The sequence below is a fragment of the Heptranchias perlo genome, chromosome X (assembly GCF_035084215.1).
Source record: "Heptranchias perlo isolate sHepPer1 chromosome X, sHepPer1.hap1, whole genome shotgun sequence".
Taxonomy (NCBI): domain Eukaryota; kingdom Metazoa; phylum Chordata; class Chondrichthyes; order Hexanchiformes; family Hexanchidae; genus Heptranchias; species Heptranchias perlo.
This window is the reverse complement of record NC_090370.1, coordinates 17729054-17755459: the sequence shown is the minus strand read 5'-3', so window position 1 is coordinate 17755459 and position 26406 is coordinate 17729054. Positions and strand designations below refer to the sequence as shown.

The following is a 26406-nucleotide window of genomic DNA, read 5'->3' as shown; positions in this document are numbered from 1 at the left end:
GGAGGGGGTACAGAGAAGGGTATTCAGTTATTGGAGGGGGGGGTACAGAGAAGGGCTGAACGGCTGATTCCGGAACTTAAGGGAATGATGTACGAGGAAAGATTGACGAGCCTGTGTCTTTTCTCTTCTGAAAAGAGAAAACTTTGATAGAAGTGGTAAAATATTGTAACTGATTGGAACAAATTGGATCCAAGTAATTGTACAGAAGTTCAGCACAAGTTGTCATATTTCCAGATTAAGGACAGCAAAAGAAAATAGCAAATCCAGGAAGAAGTTTTAACTGAACGGATGATCAGTGTGTGGAACAGATTATCGGCATGGGTGTTGGAACATGAAACATTAATGGGTTTCAAGGAGAATCTCGACAGGTTCTTGTCAACAAATGGTATTCAGGGTTATTCGAAATAAACCAAGGGAATAATGTGGCTTGGTGGACTCGATGGGTCAAGGGTCTTCTCCTGCCTGAAACTGTTTCGAGGATGCCCTCTCTCTCTCTCTCATTGGTGATCTATTGCGTTATGTCTCTGCCTTGCTCTTATGGTCTTTATCGCTGCCATTTTGTTTCTTTTCTCTCTTTTTTGTGTCTCATTTTCTGCCTCTGTCCTGTCCTCTCAACGTTACTGTTTTTCTGTCTTTCTCTGCCTCACACTTTAATTTTTCATTTCTTTATCACTGCTTTCTAATGCCTTCTGTCTCGCTGTAACTTATTGTCTTTCATCCATTCTATATTTCATTCTCACTCTCTGTATCTCATTTTCCTGCTGCCTGTCACTCTATTGCCTCATTCTCCTGCTTTTTCTCTTTCGCCTTCTCTTCTATATCTCTCTGTCTCAATTTGTCTTTCTCCCTGTTGCTCTGTCGCTCTGGCTCACGCTCTTGTTTTATCTCTGTCAGTGTATATGCCACTCTATGGTTGCTTTTACGTTGCAGTAAGGGTTTTGGGAGAGCAAGCTTGTGATGCCTCTGAACTTGTCTCAATTTTTGAGTTTTTAGTGGATCATCTTGTTCCAAGATAAATGAGCACTTGTACTCAAATAGCATGAGAACCTATTTTAAGAGATCCAGGTTTTAAGGCTAGTCTCGCATACTGACTTTCCCCAGAAGGGTGTTTCTCATGTATCAACTCAGGTTCCTTTTGGGAGAGTGGAAACATTGCGTTGGTGTTGGGACCTTCTCCATATCTCTTGGCAGATTAAGCAAAGGTCAGCATGGATGTTGCCCACTCCTATATCTTACTGGGAAAGCTTTACTTAGAAAATCGCAGGAGTGGTGACATCCGGAGAGCCAGAGATATAGGAAGAAGCAAGAGAAGTTGACCTTGTCATTGGGTAGACGAATGAGGTCAGTCTCCCCACACTCACCACCTCTCCGTGTTATCGATATTGAGATTTTTCAATCAGACCAACTTGAGATTCTGTGACAGGCGGCTGGTAGAAAGGGAACACGGGTTATGACTTTAGGTAGACTTTTGCTGTTTGAAGAACCTCAGATTCCCAGGACCAAGAGATACTTTTCATTGAGAAGCCACAGTGAAGGGCCACTACCCTGAAAAGGGACATAGGAACAGGAGTGGGCCATTCAGCCCCTCGAGCCCATTCCACCATTCAGTTAGATCTTGGCTGATCTGTATCTTAACTCCATTTACCCGCCTTTGCTCCATACCCCTTGCTACCCTTACCCAACAAAAACCTATTGAGCTCAGTCTTGAAAGCTCCAAATGACCTTCAGCATCCACAGCCTTTTGGGGGAGAGAGTTCCAGATTTCCACTAGCCTTTGTGTCAAAAGTGCTTCCTGATTTCACTCCTGAATGGCCTGGCTCTAATTTTAAGATTGTGCCCCCTTGTTCTGGATTCCCCAACCAGAGGAAATGGTTTCTCTGTAGGAGAGAAGGCAAATCAAGAAATAGTGATGAAGTGGCACCAAGCTTGGGTTTTAAAAGCCTTCAGATTGTAAGAGGAAGGAAAGACTGAAGGAAGTAAAGGGTCCCACAGTTTTGAGGTTCTGGGAAATAGTGAGAATGCAGAGAGGAGGAAGAGTGAGTAAGGCAGTATACTTGGAATTTAAGAGGAATAAACGAGGAAAGTTCAGAGAAATAATGGCCATAGAGGTATTTATAAAGTCAAGACAAGAAAGATTGCAACAGAGACAGAGCGAGGAAGAGAAGTAGAGAGAGTGAGAGGTTGGGGGTTGGAAATGAGAGAAAGATCACCAATCAGATGATAAACTTTTTTTCTGTCTGCTAGGAGTGTGAAAAAGCTGATAAAAGAATTCCATTAGACATAGGAGAAGAATTCAAGTCTTGAAGGACTTGGACTTTATAAAGATTTAAGATTTGGAAGCAGGTTTAGCAATGGAGGAGATGTGGACGTAATCAAGTTCAATGCAAGATCAAAGGTTCATTATCTCTGCCCCACCTCCATGGGAGATTTCGAAATAGTGGAAAAAAACCCACGCAAGTTTATACAGGTGGGGAAATGGCCTCAGAAACCTGTTCAAACTATGGTTTGAGGCTGGGCATTGCCTAATCGAGACCCAGCACATTACTGATCAACCCGGTATAAGCAGATATTGGAGTGGTTGCTAATCTGAGGAGATAGTACATGTGAAGGAGAGGGAGTCCAACCCAATCGACCGTAATTCACACATTTACAACTCCACTGCCTCAAAAAGATAACCGAAAGCAATGATTGGAAGTTCCCAGAGCTGCTACAGTGACCTACCACATCAATGGAGGTCGCAATCAAAAATAGGCACCAAAGTTCCTCTGTGCGACAACTCAGATCATAATTGAAGGAGCAGAATTGAGGAATAATAGCTTTAAATGGGAAGGGCCCAAACATGCCACAGTTATCCCACAAACTTGAACTTTGTGCCCTATTTATTAGAGAAACGTTCCCAACCTTTGAACAACTAGCCTATAAATGTGAGCTCCTAACCCACCATTTTGCTCTAATAATTACTGATTAGATCAGCTCTAAAGTCCCTCCTACGTTGTAAAAATAAAATAGGTTTTGGAACATGGTGACTCATCTGTAGAAGACCAAGGACTTCTTGGCTGGCTGGGAGTGAGACCTGGGGCAAGGTAGGAAAATGCACAAGCGGGCATGGGGGAATGCCCATGCAGTGATTTGGAGTAAGATCATGAAATGCCCACACCTGAAGGTATAGGGCAAGAGTAAGATAAATGCCCACGGCGAAGTGCCAATTTGAAATTAATCCAATTCAGAATCCGACACAAGATATAACTTTCCACATCCCAGGATGTTGGTGGTGATTTGAATCAGATGGTAAGTAATCAGCACAGGATTCTAGGATAGGGTTCTAGTCAAATTAGAAAAGCTTTTGGATGGGAGTAACACAAGAGATTCTTAACCGGTATTGAGGTATTCCTCCATAAATAGTAAAGGTCCAGGATTACTAGAAAACGATAATACTCAGCCCATACTGTGATATCCTGATTCACATCATTGCCTCTAACATTCTCAGTCGCCCTCTCTCCATTTCTTTCTTGTGCACCAATCCACATGGACACACTTTTACAATCTCATGTACACATTTTCCTTGTATGTGTGAAGCTGCTTACTTACCTACATTAATAATGTCAACAGTATTCCCCCATGGAATCGAAGGAAAAGTACAGACTTGGTTAGGAAATTGGCTGAGCGAAAGGCGACAGAGAGTAGGGATAATGGGAAGGTACTCACATTGGCAGGATGTGACTAGTGGAGTCCCACAGGGATCTGTCTTGGGGCCTCAATTATTCACAATATTTATTAACGACTTAGATGAAGGCATAGAAAGTCTCATATCTAAGTTTGCCGATGACACAAAGATTGGTAGCATTGTAAGCAGTGTAGATGAAAACATAAAATTACAAAGCGATATTGATAGATTAGGTGAATGGGCAAAACTGTGGCAAATGGAATTCAATGCAGACAAATGTGAGGTCATCCACTTTGGATCAAAAAAGGATCGAACAGGGTACTTTCTAAATGGTAAAAAGTTAAAAACTGTGGATGTCCAAAGGGACTTAGGGGTTCAGGTACATAGATCATTGAAGTGTCATGAACAGGTGCAGAAAATAATCAATAAAGCTAATGGAATGCTGGCCTTTATATCTGGAGGACTGGGGTACAAGGGGGCAGAAGTTATGCTGCAGCTATACAAAACCCTGGTTAGACCGCACCTGGAGCACTGTGAGCAGTTCTGGGCACCGCACCTTCGGAAGGACATATTGGCCTTGGAGGGAGTGTAGCGTAGGTTTATTAGAATGATACCCGGACTTCAAGGGTTAAGTTACGAGGAGAGATTACACAAATTAGGGTTGTATTCTCTAGAGTTTAGAAGGTTAAGGGGTGATCTGATCGAAGTTTATAAGATATTAAGGGGAACGGATAGGGTGGATAGAGAGAAACTATTTCCGCTGGTTGGGGATTCTAGGAGTAGGGGGCACAGTCTAAAAATTAGAGTCAGACCTTTCAGGAGTGAGATTAGAAAACATTTCTACACACAAAGGGTGGTAGAAGTTTGGAACTCTCTTCCGCAAACGGCAATTGATACTAGCTCAATTGCTAAATTTAAATCTGAGATAGATAGCTTTTTGGCAACTAAAGGTATTAAGGGATATGGGCCAAAGGCAGGTATATGGAGTTAGATCACAGATCAGCCATGATCTTATCAAATGGCGGAGCAGGCACGAGGGGCTGAATGGCCTACTCCTGTTCCAATGTTCCTATGTTCCTAGTATTGCCTATTTTTGATTTTTCCCAATGAGCTAAATCCCAGGGATCAGACGCCTCCTGTTATAATGTTACTTGGGTTGGTAAACCAGTATCTAGGATTATCTTTTTTCCACTCATAATTTCACATGATAGATTCTGATCCAGGCAACCATCCATTGTTAAACTGCAGGCGAAGGAACAAGGCCCATAAAGCAGGTCAACAGGAAGGTCAAAAAGAGTGGGTGAGAAATCGGTAAGTAATGATTAGGCGACCTTGAGCATGGGTTGTAAACTACTGACTATTGTAGTAAGAGGAAAAGAGTTCCATAGGTTTCGGTCCTGGGTAACAATGAGTTAGAGTAGGTACAGAGTGATGGATCTTGATTCTAGCACGGTGAAGGAGAGTTAGTAGGAATGTATATTTTGAGCTTGGAAGAAGTAAGAGAGGAAAATTCAGAGTAGCGCTGACCAATATTGTTAAAAGAGAGAGCGAGACAAGAAAGGTTACAATAGGAAGAAAGAGATTGGAAGCTGGAGGTGAGAGACGGTGTGTCTAGGAGTGTGAATGAGGCGTTAGAAGACCCTCGCCACATCTGGGAGCAGGATTCAAGCCATAGAAGAATAATGAAGAGTTAAGAAATACTTGGCACAAAGAGGAAACCAAGCTTCTTGGTGGCAGCTTTAGTGACGGAGGAGATGTGGGAGCTCAAGAGGAGATAATGAGGCCAAGAATGTCGATAGTTAAAGGAGGAGTAAGGGTGGAGCCTTCAAAGGCAGAAATGATCATCATTGCAGATTTTGGATAAAAACAGGGATGCAATCAAATAAATTAGCAAGGAGCGGTCAATCTTCGACAAGGAGATATATCAAATCCAAATTTCATTTGTCTCATTGCTTTTCACCTTTGCAATCAAACCATCACTAGGAAAACACAAGGATACATATAAAGATCGTTAAATTATAAATCTACACAGAAATCAATAATACAGAGAACATCGATGATTTAGCTCCACACACAAGCTAGTTGCGTTCCTATCCCACCCCACTGAATCTACACCCAATAATAACATTCCTACACCTTAGCACGATAACTAAGAGATCACGTTAATTCCAGTCCCAACATCTCTGAGACTGGGCAATTCCGAGCAGGAAACTCTTCGAGGAAATACCCAGATAAGGCTTGAATGCAGATGATACTCAATTTAAATTTAGCAGTGGGACCAGCACAGGCCCAACGCATACCAATTTCTACACCGCGGTCTTTTCGATAATTAGGCAGGGGTTGCTATAGAAACCGACATTCCTTCCTCCCACCAGTGCAGGAGAGTCTGAATGCATGGCTTTCGGTTAGTATAGGAACATGGGAAACCTCAGGACCAGGAAAAAGCCAATTGGCCCTCAGAACAAGCACCCATGTTCAGTTGATTTCAAGCTCCACCTCCCCCTTTCTCCCCATGTTTAGAATTTTGGTAGAAAGAGCAACAGAGAAAATCTCCACGAAGCAGGAATTCTGACCCCATGTCTGTCTATTTCTCTTTTCTCCAAAAACACATCGAGTTGTCTACTGTACCCATTTATACGATTGGTTTCAACAGCCTTCACTGGGAACATCGTCCACATTACCCTTTGTGTTTAAACATCTGATTGGGGTAGATCTTGACTTTATGAGATAGTGTAAAACGGGAAAAGGGAATCTTGTAATGTTTCCAGATATTGTTTGAAAACTTCACTCCCAATAACTTAACTGTGACTGAAAATTTAGGAGTAAATATGAGAAACTTATTCAGAAGTTCTTTTGATTATCTTTCGGGATCAGAGAGTGTTCACACAGTACTTACCCACAAAAAAAATTCCCATCATAGGGGAGAGTGTACATGGGCTGTGGGAGGAGATTAAATGGGTGGGGAGAGTCCATGATAGGGGAGAGTGCACATGGGCTGTGGGGGGAGATTAAATGGGTGGGTAGAGTCCATGATAGGGGAGAGTGTACATGGGCTGTGGGAGGAGATTAAATGGGTGGGTAGAGTCCATGATAGGGGAGAGTGTACATGGGCTGTGGGGGGAGATTAAATGGGTGGGTAGAGTCCATGATAGGGGAGAGTGTACATGGGGTGTGGGGGGAGATTAAATGGATGGGTAGAGTCCATGATAGGGGAGAGTGTACATGGGCTGTGGGAGGAGGTTAAATGGGTGGGGAGAGTCCATGATGGGGAGAGTGTACATGGGCTGTGGGGGGAGATTAAATGGGTGGGGAGAGTCTATGATAGGGGAGAGTGTACATGGGCTGTGGGAGGAGATTAAATGGGTGGGTAGAGTCCATGATAGGGGAGAGTGTACATGGGCTGTGGGAGGAGATTAAATGGGTGGGTAGAGTCCATGATAGGGGAGAGTGTACATGGGCTGTGGGAGGAGATTAAATGAATGGGGAGAGTCCATGATAGGGGAGAGTGTACATGGGCTGTGGGAGGAGATTAAATGGGTGGGTAGAGTCCGTGATAGGGGAGAGTGTACATGGGCTGTGGGAGGAGATTAAATGGGTGGGTAGAGTCCATGATAGGGGAGAGTGTACATGGGCTGTGGGAGGAGATTAAATGGGTGGGTAGAGTCCATGATAGGGGAGAGTGTACATGGGCTGTGGGAGGAGATTAAATGGGTGGGTAGAGTCCATGATAGGGGAGAGTGTACATGGGCTGTGGGGGGAGATTAAATGGGTGGGTAGAGTCCGTGATAGGGGAGAGTGTACATGGGCTGTGGGGGGAGATTAAATGGGTGGGGAGAGTCCGTGATAGGGGAGAGTGTACATGGACTGTGGGAGGAGATTAAATGGGTGGGTAGAGTCCGTGATAGGGGAGAGTGTACATGGGCTGTGGGGGGAGATTAAATGGGTGGGGAGAGTCTATGATCAGGGAGAGTGTACATGGGCTGTGGGAGGAGATTAAATGGGTGGGTAGAGTCTATGATCGGGGAGAGTGTACATGGGCTGTGGGGGGAGATTAAATGGGTGGGGAGAGTCTATGATCGGGGAGAGTGCACATGGACTGTGGGAGGAGATTAAATGGGTGGGTAGAGTCCATGATAGGGGAGAGTGTACATGGGCTGTGGGGGGAGATTAAATGGGTGGGGAGAGTCCATGATAGGGGAGAGTGTACATGGGCTGTGGGAGGAGATTAAATGGGTGGGGAGAGTCTATGATAGGGGAGAGTGTACATGGGCTGTGGGAGGAGATTAAATGGGTGGGTAGAGTCCATGATAGGGGAGAGTGTACATGGACTGTGGGAGGAGATTAAATGGGTGGGGAGAGTCTATGATAGGGGAGAGTGTACATGGGCTGTGGGAGGAGATTAAATGGGTGGGGAGAGTCTATGATCGGGGAGAGTGCACATGGACTGTGGGAGGAGATTAAATGGGTGGGTAGAGTCCATGATAGGGGAGAGTGTACATGGACTGTGGGAGGGGATTAAATGGGTGGGGAGAGTCTATGATAGGGGAGAGTGTACATGGGCTGTGGGAGGAGATTAAATGGGTGGGGAGAGTCTATGATAGGGGAGAGTGTACATGGGCTGTGGGAGGAGATTAAATGGGTGGGTAGAGTCCATGATAGGGGAGAGTGTACATGGGCTGTGGGGGGAGATTAAATGGGTGGGTAGAGTCCATGATAGGGGAGAGTGTACATGGACTGTGGGAGGAGATTAAATGGGTGGGGAGAGTCTATGATAGGGGAGAGTGTACATGGGCTGTGGGAGGAGATTAAATGGGTGGGGAGAGTCTATGATAGGGGAGAGTGTACATGGGCTGTGGGAGGAGATTAAATGGGTGGGGAGAGTCCATGATAGGGGAGAGTGTACATGGGCTGTGGGGGGAGATTAAATGGGTGGGGAGAGTCCATGATAGGGGAGAGTGTACATGGACTGTGGGAGGAGATTAAATGGGTGGGTAGAGTCCGTGATAGGGGAGAGTGTACATGGGCTGTGGGAGGAGATTAAATGGGTGGGGAGAGTCTATGATAGGGGAGAGTGTACATGGGGTGTGGGAGGAGATTAAATGGGTGGGGAGAGTCCATGATAGGGGAGAGTGTACATTGGCTGTGGGGGGAGATTAAATGGGTGGTTGAGCCCATGATAGGGGAGAGTGTACATTGGCTGTGGGGGGAGATTAAATGGGTGGTTGAGCCCATGATAGGGGAGAGTGTACATGGCCTGTGGGAGGAGATTAAATGGGTGGGGAGAGTCTATGATCGGGGAGAGTGTACAGGGGCTGTGGGAGGAGATTAAATGGGTGGGTAGAGTCCATGATAAGGGAGAGTGTAGATGGGCTGTGGGAGGAGATTAAATGGGTGGGGAGAGTCCATGATAGGGGAGAGTGTACATGGGCTGTGGGAGGAGATTAAATGGGTGGGGAGAGTCCATGATAGGGGAGAGTGTACATGGGCTGTGGGAGGAGATTAAATGGGTGGGTAGAGTCCATGAAAGGGTAGATCGGGTCCTAAATCTAAACCAAGGAAACTACGAAGGTATGAGGAGTGAGTTGGCTATGATAGATTGGGAAGCTTCATTAAAAGGCATGATGGTGGATAGGCAATGGCTAACATTGAAGGAACGAATGCATGAATTGCAACAATTATACATTCCTTTCTGGCACAAAAACACAAAAGAAGCGGCCCAACCATGGCTAACAAAAGAAATTAAGGATAGTATTAGATCCAAAGAGGAGTCATATAAAGTTGCCAGAAAAAGTAGCAAGCCTGAGGATTGGGAGCAGTTTAGAATTCAGCAAAAAAGGACCAAGAGATTGATTAAAAGGGGGAATAATAGAGTGAGAGTAAACTTGCAAGGAACATAAAAGTGGACTGTAAAAGCTTCTACAAGTATGTAAAAAGAAAAAGATTATTGAAGACAAATGTAGGTCCCTTACAGTCAGAAATAGGAGAATTTATAATGGGGAACAAGGAGATGGCAGAGCAATTAAACAAATACTTTGGTTCTGTTTTCACGGAAGAGGACACAAATAACTTCCCAGAAATGCGAGGGAACCAAGGGACGAGTGAGAAGGAGGAATTAAACAAAATTAGTATTAGTAAAAAAATAGTGCTGGAGAAATTAATGGGACTGAAAGCCGATAAATCCCCAGGACCTGATAATCTGCATCCCAGAGTACTAAAAGAGGTAGCCATGGAAATAGTGGATGCATTAGTTGTCATCTTCCAAAATTCTATAGATTATGGAACAGTTTCTGCAGATTGGAGGGTGGCAAATGTAACCCCACCATTTAAAAAAAAAGGAGGGAGAGAGAAAACAGGGAATGACAGACTGGTTAGCCGAACATCAGTAGTGGGGAAAATGCTGGAGTTTATTATAAAGGATGTGATAACAGGACACTTAGAAAATATCAACGGGATTAGACAAAGTCAACATGGATTTATGAAAGGGAAATCATGTTTGACAAATCTACTGGAGTTTTTTGAGGATGTAACTGGTAGAATAGATAAGGGAGAACCAGTGGATGTGGTTTATTTGGATTTTCAGAAGGCCTTTGATAAAGTCCCACATAAGAAGTTAGTGTGCAAAATTAGAGCACATGGGATTGGGGGTAATATACTGGCATGGATTGAAAATTGGTTAACAGACAGGAAACAGAGAGTAGGAATAAATGGGTCTTTTTCAGGGTGGCAGGCAGTGACTAGTGGGGTACCGCAGGGATCAGTGCTTGGGCCCCAGCTATTCACAATATATATCAATGATTTGGATGAGGGAACCAAATGTAATATTTCCAAGTTTGCTGACGACACAAAACTAGGTGGGATTGTGAGTTGTGAGGAGGATGCAAAGAGGCTTCAAGGCGATTTAGACAAGTTGAGTGAGTGGGCAAATACATGGCAGATGCAGTATAATGTGGATAAATGTGAAGTTATCCACTTCAGAAGGAAAAACAGAAAGACAGAGTATTATTTAAATGGTGAGATTGGGGAATGTTGATGTACAAAGGGACCTGGGTGTCCTTGTACACCAGTCACTGAAAGCAAACATGCAGGTGCAGCAAGCAGTTAGGAAGGCAAATGGTATGTTGGCCTTCATTGCAAGAGGATTTGAGTACAGGAGCAAGGATGTCTTGCTGCACTTATACAGGGCCTTGGTGAGACCACACCTGGAGTATTGTGTGCAGTTTTGGTCTCCTTACCTAAGAAAGGATGTACTTGCCAAAGAGGGAGTGCAGCGAAGGTTCACCAGACTGATCCCTGGGATGGCAGGACTGTCATATGAGGGGAGATTGGATCGACTCGGCCTGTATTCTCTCGAGTTTAGAAGAATGAGAGGGGATCTCATTGAAACATATAAAATTCTGAAAGGGCTCGACAGACTGGATGCAGGGAGGATGTTTCCCCTGGCAGAGGGGGGGGGGGGTCTAGAACGAGGGGTCACAGTCTCAGGATACAGGGTAGGACATTTAGGACTGAGAGGAGGAGAAATTTCTTCACTCAGAGGGTGGTGAACCTGTGGAATTCTCTACCACAGAAGGCTGTGGAGGCCAAGTCACTGAATATATTTAAGAAGAAGCTCGATAGATTTCTGGACACAGAAGGCATCAAGGGGTATGGGGAGAGAGTGGGAATATGGTATTGAGATAGAGGATCAGCCATGATCATATTGAATGGTGGTACAGGCCCGAAGGGCCGAATGGCCTACTCCTGCTCCTATTTTCTATGTTTCGATGTGGAGTGTATGTGGGCTGTGGGAGGAGATTAAATGGGTGGGTAGAGTCCATGATAGGGGAGAGTGTACATGGACTGTGGGAGGAGATTAAATGGATGGGGAGAGTCTATGATCGGGGAGAGTGTACATGGGCTGCAGGAGGAGATTAAATGGGTGGGTAGAGTCCATGATCGGGGAGAGTGTACATGGGCTGTGGGGGGAGATTAAATGGGTGGGTAGAGTCTATGATAGGGGAGAGTGTACATGGGCTGTGGGAGGAGATTAAATGGGTGGGTAGAGTCCATGATACGGGAGAGTGTACAGGGGCTGTGGGAGGAGATTAAATGGGTGGGGAGAGTCTATGATGGGGAGAGTGTACATGGACTGTGGGAGGAGATTAAATGGGTGGGGAGAGTCCATGATAGGGGAGAGTGTACATGGGCTGTGGGGGGAGATTAAATGGGTGGTTAGAGTCCATGATAGGGGAGAGTGTACATGGGCTGTGGGAGGAGATTAAATGGGTGGGGAGAGTCCATGATCGGGGAGAGTGTACATGGGCTGTGGGGGGAGATTAAATGGGTGGGTAGAGTCCATGATCGGGGAGAGTGTACATGGACTGTGGGAGGAGATTAAATGGGTGGGGAGAGTCTATGATAGGGGAGAGTGTACATGGGGTGTGGGAGGAGATTAAATGGGTGGGTAGAGTCCATGATAGGGGAGAGTGTACATGGGCTGTGGGAGGAGATTAAATGGGGGGGTAGAGTCCATGATAGGGGAGAGTGTACATGGGCTGTGGGAGGAGATTAAATGGGTGGGTAGAGTCCATGATAGGGGAGAGTGTACATGGGCTGTGGAGGGAGATTAAATGAGTGGGTAGAGTCCATGATAGGGGAGAGTGTACATGGACTGTGGGAGGAGATTAAATGGGTGGGGAGAGTCCATGATAGGGGAGAGTGTACATGGGCTGTGGGAGGAGATTAAATGAATGGGGAGAGTCCATGATAGGGGAGAGTGTACATGGGCTGTGGGAGGAGATTAAATGGGTGGGGAGAGTCCATGATAGGGGAGAGTGTACATGGGCTGTGGGGGGAGATTAAATGGGTGGGTAGAGTCCATGATACGGGAGAGTGTACATGGACTGTGGGGGGAGATTAAATGGGTGGGTAGAGTCCATGATAGGGGAGAGTGTACATGGGCTGTGGGGGGAGATTAAATGGGTGGGTAGAGTCCATGATAGGGGAGAGTGCACATGGGCTGTGGGAGGAGATTAAATGGGTGGGGAGAGTCTCTGATCGGGGAGAGTGTACATGGGCTGTGGGAGGAGGTTAAATGGGTGGGTAGAGTCTATGATCGGGGAGAGTGTACATGGGCTGTGGGAGGAGATTAAATGGGTGGGGAGAGTCCATGATAGGGGAGAGTGTACATGGGCTGCAGGAGGAGATTAAATGGGTGGGTAGAGTCTATGATAGGGGAGAGTGTACATGGGCTGTGGGAGGAGGTTAAATGGGTGAGTAGAGTCTATGATCGGGGAGAGTGTACATGGGCTGTGGGAGGAGGTTAAATGGGTGGGGAGAGTCCATGATAGGGGAGAGTGTACATGGGCTGTGGGAGGAGATTAAATGGGTGGATAGAGTCCATGATAGGGGAGAGTGTACATGGGCTGTGGGAGGAGGTTAAATGGGTGGGGAGAGTCCATGATAGGGGAGAGTGTACATGGGCTGTGGGAGGAGATTAAATGGGTGGATAGAGTCCATGATAGGGGAGAGTGTACATGGGCTGTGGGAGGAGGTTAAATGGGTGAGTAGAGTCTATGATCGGGGAGAGTGTACATGGGCTGTGGGGGGAGATTAAATGGGTGGGGAGAGTCTATGATAGGGGAGAGTGTACATGGGCTGTGGGGGGAGATTAAATGGATGGGTAGAGTCCATGATAGGGGAGAGTGTACATGGGCTGTGGGAGGAGATTAAATGGATGGGGAGAGTCCATGATAGGGGAGAGTGTACATGGGCTGTGGGAGGAGATTAAATGGATGGGTAGAGTCCATGATAGGGGAGAGTGTACATGGACTGTGGGAGGAGATTAAATGGGTGGGGAGAGTCCATGATAGGGGAGAGTGTACATGGGCTGTGGGAGGAGATTAAATGGGTGGGTAGAGTCCGTGATAGGGGAGAGTGTACATGGGCTGTGGGAGGAGATTAAATGGGTGGGGAGAGTCCATGATAGGGGAGAGTGTACATGGGCTGTGGGAGGAGATTAAATGGGTGGGTAGAGCCCATGATAGGGGAGAGTGTACATGGGCTGTGGGAGGAGATTAAATGGGTGGGGAGAGTCCATGATAGGGGAGAGTGTACATGGGCTGTGGGGGGAGATTAAATGGGTGGGGAGAGTCCGTGATAGGGGAGAGTGTACATGGGCTGTGGGAGGAGATTAAATGGGTGGGTAGAGCCCATGATAGGGGAGAGTGTACATGGGCTGTGGGAGGAGATTAAATGGGTGGGGAGAGTCCATGATAGGGGAGAGTGTACATGGGCTGTGGGGGGAGATTAAATGGGTGGGGAGAGTCTATGATCGGGGAGAGTGTACATGGGCTGTGGGAGGAGATTAAATGGGTGGGGAGAGTCCATGATACGGGAGAGTGTACAGGGGCTGTGGGAGGAGATTAAATGGGTGGGGAGAGTCCATGATAGGGGAGAGTGTACATGGGCTGTGGGAGGAGATTAAATGGGGGGTAGAGTCCATGATACGGGAGAGTGTACAGGGGCTGTGGGAGGAGATTAAATGGGTGGGTAGAGTCCATGATAGGGGAGAGTGTACATGGGCTGTGGGAGGAGATTAAATGGGTGGGGAGAGTCCATGATAGGGGAGAGTGTACATGGGCTGTGGGAGGAGATTAAATGGGTGGGGAGAGTCCATGATAGGGGAGAGTGTACATGGGCTGTGGGGGGAGATTAAATGGGTGGGTAGAGTCCATGATAGGGGAGAGTGTACATGGGCTGTGGGAGGAGATTAAATGGGTGGGGAGAGTCCATGATAGGGGAGAGTGTACATGGGCTGTGGGAGGAGATTAAATGGGTGGGGAGAGTCTGTGATAGGGGAGAGTGTACATGGGCTGTGGGAGGAGATTAAATGGGTGGGTAGAGTCCATGATAGGGGAGAGTGCACATGGGCTGTGGGAGGAGATTAAATGGGTGGGGAGAGTCTCTGATCGGGGAGAGTGTACATGGACTGTGGGGGGAGATTAAATGGGTGGGTAGAGTCCATGATAGGGGAGAGTGCACATGGGCTGTGGGAGGAGATTAAATGGGTGGGGAGAGTCTCTGATCGGGGAGAGTGTACATGGACTGTGGGGGGAGATTAAATGGGTGGGTAGAGTCCATGATCGGGGAGAGTGTACATGGGCTGTGGGAGGAGATTAAATGGGTGGGGAGAGTCCATGATAGGGGAGAGTGTACATGGGCTGTAGGAGGAGGTTAAATGGGTGGGGAGAGTCCATGATAGGGGAGAGTGTACATGGGCTGTGGGAGGAGATTAAATGGGTGGATAGAGTCCATGATAGGGGAGAGTGTACATGGGCTGTGGGGGGAGATTAAATGGGTGGGTAGAGTCCATGATAGGGGAGAGTGTACATGGGCTGTGGGAGGAGGTTAAATGGGTGAGTAGAGTCTATGATCGGGGAGAGTGTACATGGGCTGTGGGAGGAGATTAAATGGGTGGGTAGAGTCCATGATAGGGGAGAGTGTACATGGGCTGTGGGAGGAGATTAAATGGGTGGGGAGAGTCTATGATCGGGGAGAGTGTACATGGGCTGTGGGAGGAGATTAAATGGGTGGGGAGAGTCCATGATAGGGGAGAGTGTACATGGACTGTGGGAGGAGATTAAATGGGTGGGGAGAGTCCATGATAGGGGAGAGTGTACATGGACTGTGGGAGGAGATTAAATGGGTGGGGAGAGTCCATGATAGGGGAGAGTGTACATGGGCTGTGGGAGGAGATTAAATGGGTGGGGAGAGTCCATGATAGGGGAGAGTGTACATGGACTGTGGGAGGAGATTAAATGGGTGGGTAGAGTCCGTGATAGGGGAGAGTGTACATGGGCTGTGGGAGGAGATTAAATGGGTGGGTAGAGCCCATGATAGGGGAGAGTGTACAGGGGCTGTGGGAGGAGATTAAATGGGTGGGGAGAGTCTATGATAGGGGAGAGTGTACATGGGCTGTGGGAGGAGATTAAATGGGTGGGGAGAGTCCATGATAGGGGAGAGTGTACATGGGCTGTGGGAGGAGATTAAATGGGTGGGGAGAGTCCATGATAGGGGAGAGTGTACATGGGCTGTGGGGGGAGATTAAATGGGTGGGGAGAGTCTATGATCGGGGGGAGTGTACATGGGCTGTGGGAGGAGATTAAATGGGTGGGGAGAGTCCGTGATAGGGGAGAGTGTACATGGGCTGTGGGAGGAGATTAAATGGGTGGGTAGAGTCTATGATCGGGGAGAGTGTACATGGGCTGTGGGAGGAGATTAAATGGGTGGGGAGAGTCTCTGATCGGGGAGAGTGTACATGGACTGTGGGAGGAGATTAAATGGGTGGGGAGAGTCTCTGATCGGGGAGAGTGTACATGGGCTGTGGGAGGAGATTAAATGGGTGGGTAGAGTCCATGATAGGGGAGAGTGTACATGGGCTGTGGGAGGAGATTAAATGGGTGGGGAGAGTCTCTGATCGGGGAGAGTGTACATGGGCTGTGGGAGGAGATTAAATGGGTGGGTAGAGTCCATGATAGGGGAGAGTGTACATGGACTGTGGGAGGAGATTAAATGGGTGGGTAGAGTCCATGATAGGGGAGAGTGTACATGGGCTGTGGGAGGAGATTAAATGGGTGGGGAGAGTCCATGATAGGGGAGAGTGTACATGGGCTGTGGGAGGAGATTAAATGGGTGGGGAGAGTCCATGATAGGGGAGAGTGTACATGGGCTGTGGGAGGAGATTAAATGGGTGGGTAGAGTCTATGATCGGGGAGAGTGTACATGGGCTGTGGGGGGAGATTAAATGGGTGGGGTTTACACAAATCATAACTTGTACAGTGGGGAACCTATACCAAAAGTTAAAGGTTTGCTCTGTTACCAGATGTCTTGTGTATGAGAGGCTGACAGCATTCGAATGGGTTTGGGCAAAGTTGAGCTGAAGAGCAATCGATTGTATTGTGCAGATAGAGTGCATTGGAATGGAATTTCCATGGGGGTTGCCTCGACTGTTTCTGCTGATCTTCCATCGAAGTTATGGCCGGAGATTGAGACAACCCCATGGAAATTTTACCCCACTATCTTTCATGCCTCACTGTATTTCCTTTTCCCTCTATTTCAGAGAGCTCAGAGTATCGGCAGGATCCTATCACGATGACCTTCAATCGGGAAAAAGAAGAGTCAACAGGTGAGCATGGTCCTTGGCACCTGCACTCCCAGGATTGCAGTGTCATTTTGAGGCCAGAGCCTCTGTCGCAAATAGTCCGATTCTCACCACAAAATGGGACGAGTAGACTTCGAGCCCCATTGACCCCGCTGCTCCGGCTGCTGCTATTTTTAAAGGGGCCCTCCCTTGGGCGGTCAGAACGTCTGCCTGTTTTCGGCGGTAGGACTTGAGTATGCAAATCGAGATCCTATGATGTAATTAGGACCATGATTGTAATTGTCAGGTTGTAATTGGCTCCGAGGGAATTCACACCTCGTGTTTGGCCATTCGCTCGGTTTGAACCCGAAGGGTTGATTTTCCAAATACAGGCTCCGAGAACACAGCCTCCCCTTTCTCATTGGGAAACCATGGGCTTGCTCCCCATGATGATCCATCCAATTGAACTCATTCAGAAAATCAGCCCTCTGGTGTGAACTCACGCTCCGGACTCCTGTAGAGGAAGTGAGAAAATTGACTTTGGTGCTCATTCCTCCCCTGATTTAGTGCTCATTCCTCCCCTGATTTAGTGCTCGTTCCTCCCCTGATTTACTGCTGGGTTCTCCCCTGATTTAGTGCTCATTCCTCCCCTGATTTAGTGCTCGTTCCTCCCCTGATTTACTGCTGGGTTCTCCCCTAATTTAGTGCTCATTCCTCCCCTGATTTACTGCTGGGTTCTCCCCTAATTTAGTGCTCATTCCTCCCCTGATTTAGTGCTCATTCCTCCCCTGATTTAGTGCTCGTCTCTCCCCTGATTTAGTGCTCGTTCCTCCCCTGATTTAGTGCTCATTCCTCCCCTGATTTAGTGCTTATTCCTCCCCTGATTTAGTGCTCATTCCTCCCCTGATTTAGTGCTCATTCCTCCCCTGATTTAGTGCTCGTTCCTCCCCTGATTTAGTGCTCGTTCCTCCCCTGATTTACTGCTGGGTTCTCCCCAAATTTAGTGCTCATTCCTCCCCTGATTTAGTGCTCGTTCCTCCCCTGATTTACTGCTGGGTTCTCCCCAAATTTAGTGCTCATTCCTCCCCTGATTTAGTGCTCATTCCTCCCCTGATTTAGTGCTCGTCTCTCCCCTGATTTAGTGCTCGTTCCTCCCCTGATTTAGTGCTCATTCCTCCCCTGATTTAGTGCTTATTCCTCCCCTGATTTAGTGCTCATTCCGCCCCTGATTTAGTGCTCATTCCTCCCCTGATTTAGTGCTCGTTCCTCCCCTGATTTAGTGCTCGTTTCTCCCCTGATTTACTGCTGGGTACTCCCCTAATTTAGTGCTCATTCCTCCCCTGATTTAGTGCTCGTTCCTCCCCTGATTTAGTGCTCATTCCTCCCCTGATTTAGTGCTCATTCCTCCCCTGATTTAGTGCTCGTTCCTCCCCTGATTTAGTGCTCGTTTCTCCCCTGATTTGCTGCTGGGTACTCCCCTAATTTAGTGCTCATTCCTCCCCTGATTTAGTGCTCGTTCCTCCCCTGATTTAGTGCTCATTCCTCCCCTGATTAGTGCTCGTTCCTCCCCTGATTTAGTGCTCATTCATCCCCTGATTTAGTGCTCATTCCTCCCCTGATTTAGTACTGGTTCCTCCCCTGATTTAGTGCTCGTTCCTCCCCTGATATAGTGCTCTTTCCTCCCCTGATTTAGTGCTCATTCCTCCCCTGATTTAGTGCTCATCCCTCCCCTGATTTAGTGCTCATTCCTCCTCTGATTTAGTGCTCATTCCTCTCCTGATTTAGTGCTCATTCCTCCCCTGATTTAGTGTTCGTTCCTCCCCTGATTTAGTGCTCATTCCTCCCCTGATTTAGTGCTCATTCCTCCCCTGATTTAGTGCTCGTTCCTCCCCTGATTTAGTGCTCATTCCTCCCCTGATTTAGTGCTCATTCCTCCCCTGATTTAGTGCTCATTCCTCCCCTGATTTAGTGCTCGTTCCTCCCTTGATTTAGTGCTCATTCCTCCCCTGATTTAGTGCTGGGTTCTCCCCTGATTAGTGCTCATTCCTCCCCTGATTTAGTGCTCATTCCTCCCCTGATTTAGTGCTGGGTTCTCCCCTGATTTAGTGCTCATTCCTCCACTGATTTAGTGCTCGTTTCTCCCCTGATTTAGTGCTCATTCCTCCACTGATTTAGTGCTCGTCTCTCCCCTGATTTAGTGCTCGTTCCTCCCCTGATTTAGTGCTCGTTCCTCCCCTGATTTAGTGCTTATTCCTCCCCTGATTTAGTGCTCATTCCTCCCCTGATTTAGTGCTCATTCCTCCCCTGATTTAGTGCTCGTTCCTCCCCTGATTTAGTGCTCATTCCTCCCCTGATTTAGTGCTCATTCCTCCCCTGATTTAGTGCTCGTTCCTCCCCTGATTTAGTGCTCGTTTCTCCCCTGATTTGCTGCTGGGTACTCCCCTAATTTAGTGCTCATTCCTCCCCTGATTTAGTGCTCGTTCCTCCCCTGATTTAGTGCTCATTCCTCCCCTGATTAGTGCTCGTTCCTCCCCTGATTTAGTGCTCATTCATCCCCTGATTTAGTGCTCATTCCTCCCCTGATTTAGTACTGGTTCCTCCCCTGATTTAGTGCTCGTTCCTCCCCTGATATAGTTCTCTTTCCTCCCCTGATTTAGTGCTCATTCCTCCCCTGATTTAGTGCTCATTCCTCCCCTGATTTAGTGCTCATTCCTCCCCTGATTTAGTGCTCATTCCTCTCCTGATTTAGTGCTCATTCCTCCCCTGATTTAGTGCTCGTTCCTCCCCTGATTTAGTGCTCATTCCTCCCCTGATTTAGTGCTCATTCCTCCCCTGATTTAGTGCTCGTTCCTCCCCTGATTTAGTGCTCATTCCTCCCCTGATTTAGTGCTCATTCCTCCCCTGATTTAGTGCTCGTTCCTCCCTTGATTTAGTGCTCATTCCTCCCCTGATTTAGTGCTGGGTTCTCCCCTGATTAGTGCTCATTCCTCCCCTGATTTAGTGCTCATTCCTCCCCTGATTTAGTGCTGGGTTCTCCCCTGATTTAGTGCTCATTCCTCCACTGATTTAGTGCTCGTTTCTCCCTTGATTTAGTGCTCATTCCTCCACTGATTTAGTGCTCGTTACTCCCCTGATAATTTAGTGCTCATTCCTCCCCTGATTATTTAGTGCTCATTCCTCCCCTGATTTAGTGCTCGTTTGTCGCCTGATTTAGTGCTCTTTCCTCCCCTGATTTAGTGCTCATTCCTCCCTTGATTTAGGGCTCGTTTCTCCCCTGATTTAGTGCTCTTTCCTCCCCTGATTTAGTGCTCATTCCTCCCTAGATTTAGTGCTCGTTTCTCCCCTGATTTAGTGCTCGTTCCTCCCCTGATTTAGTGCTCGTTCCTCCCCTGATTTAGTGCTCTTTCCTCCCCTGATTTAGTGCTCAATCCTCCCTTGATTTAGTGCTCGTTTCTCCCCTGATTTAGTGCTCGTTCCTCCCCTGATTTAGTGCTCGTTTCTCCCCTGATTTAGTGCTCATTCCTCCCCTGATTTAGTGCTGGGTTCTCCCCTGATTTAGTGCTCATTCCTCCCCTGATTTAGTGCTCGTTTCTCCCCTGATTTAGTGCTCATTCCTCCACTGATTCAGTGCTCGTTACTCCCCTGATTTAGTGCTCGTTTCTCCCCTGATAATTCAGTGCTCATTCCTCCCCTGATTATTTAGTGCTCATTCCTCCCCTGATTTAGTGCTCATTCCTCCCCTGATTTAGTGCTCGTTTCTCCCCTGATTTAGTGCTCGTTCCTCCCCTGATTTAGTGCTCGTTCCTCCCCTGATTTAGTGCTCTTTCCTCCCCTGATTTAGTGCTCATTCCTCCCTTGATTTAGTGCTCGTTTATCCCCTGATTTAGTGCTCGTTCCTCCCCTGATTTAGTGCTCATTCCTCCCCTGATTTAGTGCTCGTTCCTCCCCTGATTTAGTGCTCGTTCCTCCCCTGATTTAGTGCTCGTTTCTCCCCTGATTTAGTGCTCATTCCTCCCCTGATTTAGTGCTCGTTTCTCCCCTGATTTCGTGCTCATTCCTCCCCTGATTTAGTGCTCATTCCTCCCCTGATTTAGTGCTCGTTTCTCCCCTGATTTCGTGCTCATTCCTCCCCTGATTTAGTGCTTGTTCCTCCCCTGATTTAGTGCTCATTCCTCCCCTGATTTAGTGCTCGTTTCTCCCCTGATTTAGTGCTCGTTCCTCCACTGATTTAGTGCTCGTTTCTCCCCTGAATTAGTGCTCGTTTCTCCCCTGATTTAGTGCTCGTTTCTCCCCTGATTTAGTGCTCGTTTCTCCCCTGATTTAGTGCTCATTCCTCCCCTGATTTAGTGCTCGTTTCTCCCCTGATTTCGTGCTCGTTTTTCCCCTGATTTAGTGCTCGTTTCTCCCCTGATTTAGTGCTCGTTCCTCCCCTGATTTAGTGCTCATTCCTCCCCTGATTTAGTGCTCGTTAGTCCCCTGATTTAGTGCTCGTTTGTCCCCTGATTTAGTGCTCATTCCTCCCCTGATTTAGTGCTCGTTTCTCCCCTGATTTAGTGCTCATTCCTCCCCTGATTTAGTGCTCGTTTCTCCCCTGATTTAGTGCTCATTCCTCCCCTGATTTGGTGCTCATTCATCCCCTGATTTAGTGCTCGTTCCTCCCCTGAGTTAGTGCTCGTTTCTCCCGTGATTTAGTGCCCGTTCCTCCCCTGATTTAGTGCTCATTCCTCCCCTGATTTAGTGCTCGTTTCTCCCCTGATTTAGTGCTCATTCCTCCCCTGATTTAGTGCTCGTTTCTCCCCTGATTTAGTGCTCGTTTCTCCCCTGATTTAGTGCTCGTTTCTCCCCTGATTTAGTGCTCGTTCTCCCCTTATTTAGTGCTCATTCCTCCCCTGAATTAGTGCTCATTCCTCCCCTGATTTAGTGCTCGTTTCTCCCCTGATTTAGTGCTCATTCCTCCCCTGATTTAGTGCTCATTCATCCCCTAATTTAGTGCTCGTTTCTCCCCTGATTTAGTGCTCGTTTCTCCCCTGATTTAGTGCTCATTCCTCCCCTGATTTAGTGCTCGTTTCTCCCCTGATTTAGTGCTCGTTCCTCCCCTGATTTAGTGCTCGTTTCTCCCCTGATTTAGTGCTCGTTCCTCCCCTGATTTAGTGCTCGTTTCTCCCCTGATTTAGTGCTCGTTTCTCCCCTGATTTAGTGCTCGTTTCTCCCCTGATTTAGTGCTCGTTTCTCCCCTGATTTAGTGCTCGTTTCTCCCCTGATTTAGTGCTCATTCCTCCCCTGATTTAGTGCTCGTTTCTCCCCTGATTTAGTGCTCATTCCTCCCCTGATTTAGTGCTCATTCCTCCCCTGATTTAGTGCTCGTTCCTCCCCTGATTTAGTGTTCGTTTCTCCCCTGATTTAGTGCCCGTTTCTCCCCTGATTTAGTGCTCATTCCTCCCCTGATTTAGTGCTCGTTCCTCCCCTGATTTAGTGCTCGTTTCTCCCCTGATTTAGTGCTCGTTTCTCCCCTGATTTAGTGCTCGTTTCTCCCCTGATTTAGTGCTCATTCCTCCCCTGATTTAGTGCTCATTCCTCCCCTGATTTAGTGCTCGTTTCTCCCCTGATTTAGTGCTCATTCCTCCCCTGATTTAGTGCTCGTTCCTCCCCTGATTTAGTGCTCGTTTCTCCCCTGATTTAGTGCTCGTTCCTCCCCTGATTTAGTGCTCATTCCTCCCCTGATTTCGTGCTCGTTCCTCCCCTGATTTAGTGCTCGTTTCTCCCCTGATTTAGTGCTCCTTCCTCCCCTTATTTAGTGCCCGTTCCTCCCCTGATTTAGTGCTCATTCCTCCCCTGATTTAGTGCTCATTCCTCCCCTGATTTAGTGCTCGTTCCTCCCCTGATTTAGTGCTCGTTTCTCCCCTGATTTAGTGCTCGTTCCTCCCCTGATTTAGTGCTCATTCCTCCCCTGATTTAGTGCTCGTTTCTCCCCTGATTTAGTGCTCGTTCCTCCCCTGATTTAGTGCTCGTTTCTCCCCTGATTTAGTGCTCGTTTCTCCCCTGATTTAGTGCTCGTTCCTCCCCTGATTTAGTGCTCGTTTCTCCCCTGATTTAGTGCTCGTTTCTCCCCTGATTTAGTGCTCATTCCTCCCCTGATTTAGTGCCCGTTTCTCCCCTGATTTAGTGTTCATTCCTCTCTGATTGAGTGCTCATTCCTCCCCTGATTTAGTGCTCATTCCTCCCCTGATTTAGTGCTGGGTTCACCCCTGATTTAGTGTTCGTTCCTCCCCTGATTTAGTGCTCATTCCTCCCCTGATTTAGTGCTGGGTTCACCCCTGATTTAGTGCTCGTTCCTTCCCTGATTTAGTGCTCATTCCTCCCCTGATTTAGTGCTGGGTTCTCCCCTGATTTAGTGCTCGTTACTCCCCTGATTTAGTGCTCATTCCTCCCCTGATTGAGTGCTCATTCCTCCCCTGATTTAGTGCTGGGTTCTCCCCTGATTGAGTGCTCATTCCTCCCCTGATTTAGTGCTGGGTTCTCCCCTGATTTAGTGCTCATTCCTCCCCTGATTTAGTGCTCGTTCCTCCCCTGATTGAGTGCTCATTCCTCCCCTGATTTAGTGCTGGGTTCTCCCCTGATTTAGTGCTCATTCCTCCCCTGATTTAGTGCTCGTTACTCCCCTGATTTAGTGCTCGTTTCTCCCCTGATAATTTAGTGCTCATTCCTCCCCTGATTATTTAGTGCTCATTCCTCCCCTGATTTAGTGCTCATTCCTCCCCTGATTTCGTGCTCATTTCTCCCCTGATTTAGTGCTCGTTTCTCCCCTGATTTAGTGCTCATTCCTCCCCTGATTTAGTGCTCGTTTGTCCCCTGATTTAGTGCTCGTTTGTCCCCTGATTTAGTGCTCATTCCTCCCCTGATTTAGTGCTCATTCCTCCCCTGATTGAGTGCTCATTCCTCCCCTGATTTAGTGCTGGGTTCTCCCCTGATTTAGTGCTCATTCCTCCCCTGATTTAGTGCTCGTTTGTCCCCTGATTTAGTGCTCGTTTGTCCCCTGATTTAGTGCTCATTCCTCCCCTGATTTAGTGCTCGTTTCTCCCCTGATTTAGTGCTCATTCCTCCCCTGATTTAGTGCTCGTTTCTCCCCTGATTTAGTGCTCATTCCTCCCCTGATTTTGTGCTCATTCATCCCCTGATTTAGTGCTCGTTCCTCCCCTGATTTAGTGCTCGTTTCTCCCCTGATTTGGTGCCCGTTCCTCCCCTGATTTAGTGCTCATTCCTCCCCTGATTTAGTGCTCGTTTCTCCCCTGATTTAGTGCTCATTCCTCCCCTGATTTAGTGCTCATTCCTCCCCTGATTTTGTGCTCATTCATCCCCTGATTTAGTGCTCGTTCCTCCCCTGATTTAGTGCTCGTTTCTCCCCTGATTTGGTGCCCGTTCCTCCCCTGATTTAGTGCTCATTCCTCCCCTGATTTAGTGCTCGTTTCTCCCCTGATTTAGTGCTCATTCCTCCCCTGATTTAGTGCTCGTTTCTCCCCTGATTTAGTGCTCGTTCCTCCCCTGATTTAGTGCTCGTTCCTCCACTGATTTAGTGCTCGTTTCTCCCCTGATTTAGTGCTCGTTTCTCCCCTGATTTAGTGCTCATTCCTCCCCTGATTTAGTGCTCGTTCCTCCCCTGATTTAGTGCTCGTTCCTCCCCTGATTTAGTGCTCGTTTCTCCCCTGATTTAGTGCTCGTTCCTCCCCTGATTTAGTGCTCGTTTCTCCCCTGATTTAGTGCTCGTTTCTCCCCTGATTTAGTGCTCGTTTCTCCCCTGATTTAGTGCTCGTTTCTCCCCTGATTTAGTGCTCGTTTCTCCCCTGATTTAGTGCTCATTCCTCCCCTGATTTAGTGCTCATTCCTCCCCTGATTTCGTGCTCGTTTCTCCCCTGATTTAGTGCTCATTCCTCCCCTGATTTAGTGCTCATTCATCCCCTGATTTAGTGCTCGTTTCTCCCCTGATTTAGTGCTCGTTTCTCCCCTGATTTAGTGCTCATTCCTCCCCTGATTTAGTGCTCGTTTCTCCCCTGATTTAGTGCTCGTTCCTCCCCTGATTTAGTGCTCGTTTCTCCCCTGATTTAGTGCTCGTTCCTCCCCTGATTTAGTGCTCGTTTCTCCCCTGATTTAGTGCTCGTTTCTCCCCTGATTTAGTGCTCGTTTCTCCCCTGATTTAGTGTTCGTTTCTCCCCTGATTTAGTGCTCGTTTCTCCCCTGATTTAGTGCTCATTCCTCCCCTGATTTAGTGCTCGTTTCTCCCCTGATTTAGTGCTCATTCCTCCCCTGATTTAGTGCTCATTCCTCCCCTGATTTAGTGCTCATTCCTCCCCTGATTTAGTGTTCGTTTCTCCCCTGATTTAGTGCCCGTTTCTCCCCTGATTTAGTGCTCATTCCTCCCCTGATTTAGTGCTCGTTCCTCCCCTGATTTAGTGCTCGTTTCTCCCCTGATTTAGTGCTCGTTTCTCCCCTGATTTAGTGCTCGTTTCTCCCCTGATTTAGTGCTCATTCCTCCCCTGATTTAGTGCTCATTACTCCCCTGATTTAGTGCTCGTTTCTCCCCTGATTTAGTGCTCATTCCTCCCCTGATTTAGTGCTCATTCCTCCCCTGATTTAGTGCTCGTTCCTCCCCTGATGTAGTGCTCGTTTCTCCCCTGATTTAGTGCTCGTTCCTCCCCTGATTTAGTGCTCATTCCTCCCCTGATTTAGTGCTCGTTCCTCCCCTGATTTAGTGCCCGTTTCTCACCTGATTTAGTGCTCATTCCTCCCCTGATTTAGTGCTCGTTCCTCCCCTGATTTAGTGCTCGTTTCTCCCCTGATTTAGTGCTCCTTCCTCCCCTTATTTAGTGCCCGTTCCTCCCCTGATTTAGTGCTCATTCCTCCCCTGATTTAGTGCTCATTCCTCCCCTGATTTAGTGCTCGTTCCTCCCCTGATTTAGTGCTCGTTTCTCCCCTGATTTAGTGCTCGTTCCTCCCCTGATTTAGTGCTCATTCCTCCCCTGATTTAGTGCTCGTTTCTCCCCTGATTTAGTGCTCGTTCCTCCCCTGATTTAGTGCTCGTTTCTCCCCTGATTTAGTGCTCGTTCCTCCCCTGATTTAGTGCCCGTTCCTCCCCTGATTTAGTGCTCATTCCTCCCCTGATTTAGTGCTCATTCCTCCCCTGATTTAGTGCTCGTTCCTCCCCTGATTTAGTGCTCGTTTCTCCCCTGATTTAGTGCCCGTTTCTCCCCTGATTTAGTGTTCATTCCTCTCTGATTGAGTGCTCATTCCTCCCCTGATTTAGTGCTCATTCCTCCCCTGATTTAGTGCTGGGTTCACCCCTGATTTAGTGCTCGTTCCTCCCCTGATTTAGTGCTCATTCCTCCCCTGATTTAGTGCTGGGTTCACCCCTGATTTAGTGCTCGTTCCTTCCCTGATTTAGTGCTCATTCCTCCCCTGATTTAGTGCTGGGTTCTCCCCTGATTTAGTGCTCGTTCCTCCCCTGATTTAGTGCTCATTCCTCCCCTGATTGAGTGCTCATTCCTCCCCTGATTTAGTGCTGGGTTCTCCCCTGATTGAGTGCTCATTCCTCCCCTGATTTAGTGCTGGGTTCTCCCCTGATTTAGTGCTC

At 47.7% G+C, this 26406-nt stretch overlaps 1 protein-coding gene across 4 annotated transcripts in view; it reads left to right on the top strand.

Moving 5' to 3' along the window:
• LOC137307324 (natural resistance-associated macrophage protein 2-like) overlaps positions 1 to 26406 on the top strand; it is a 218548-nt gene that overhangs the window by 37868 nt on the left and 154274 nt on the right. For all 4 annotated transcript variants that reach the window (XM_067976801.1, XM_067976800.1, XM_067976799.1 and 1 more), the window contains one exon: positions 16764 to 16829. In XM_067976801.1, the coding sequence (XP_067832902.1) occupies positions 16764 to 16829 (66 nt within the window). The remainder of the gene's footprint in view (positions 1 to 16763; positions 16830 to 26406) is intronic.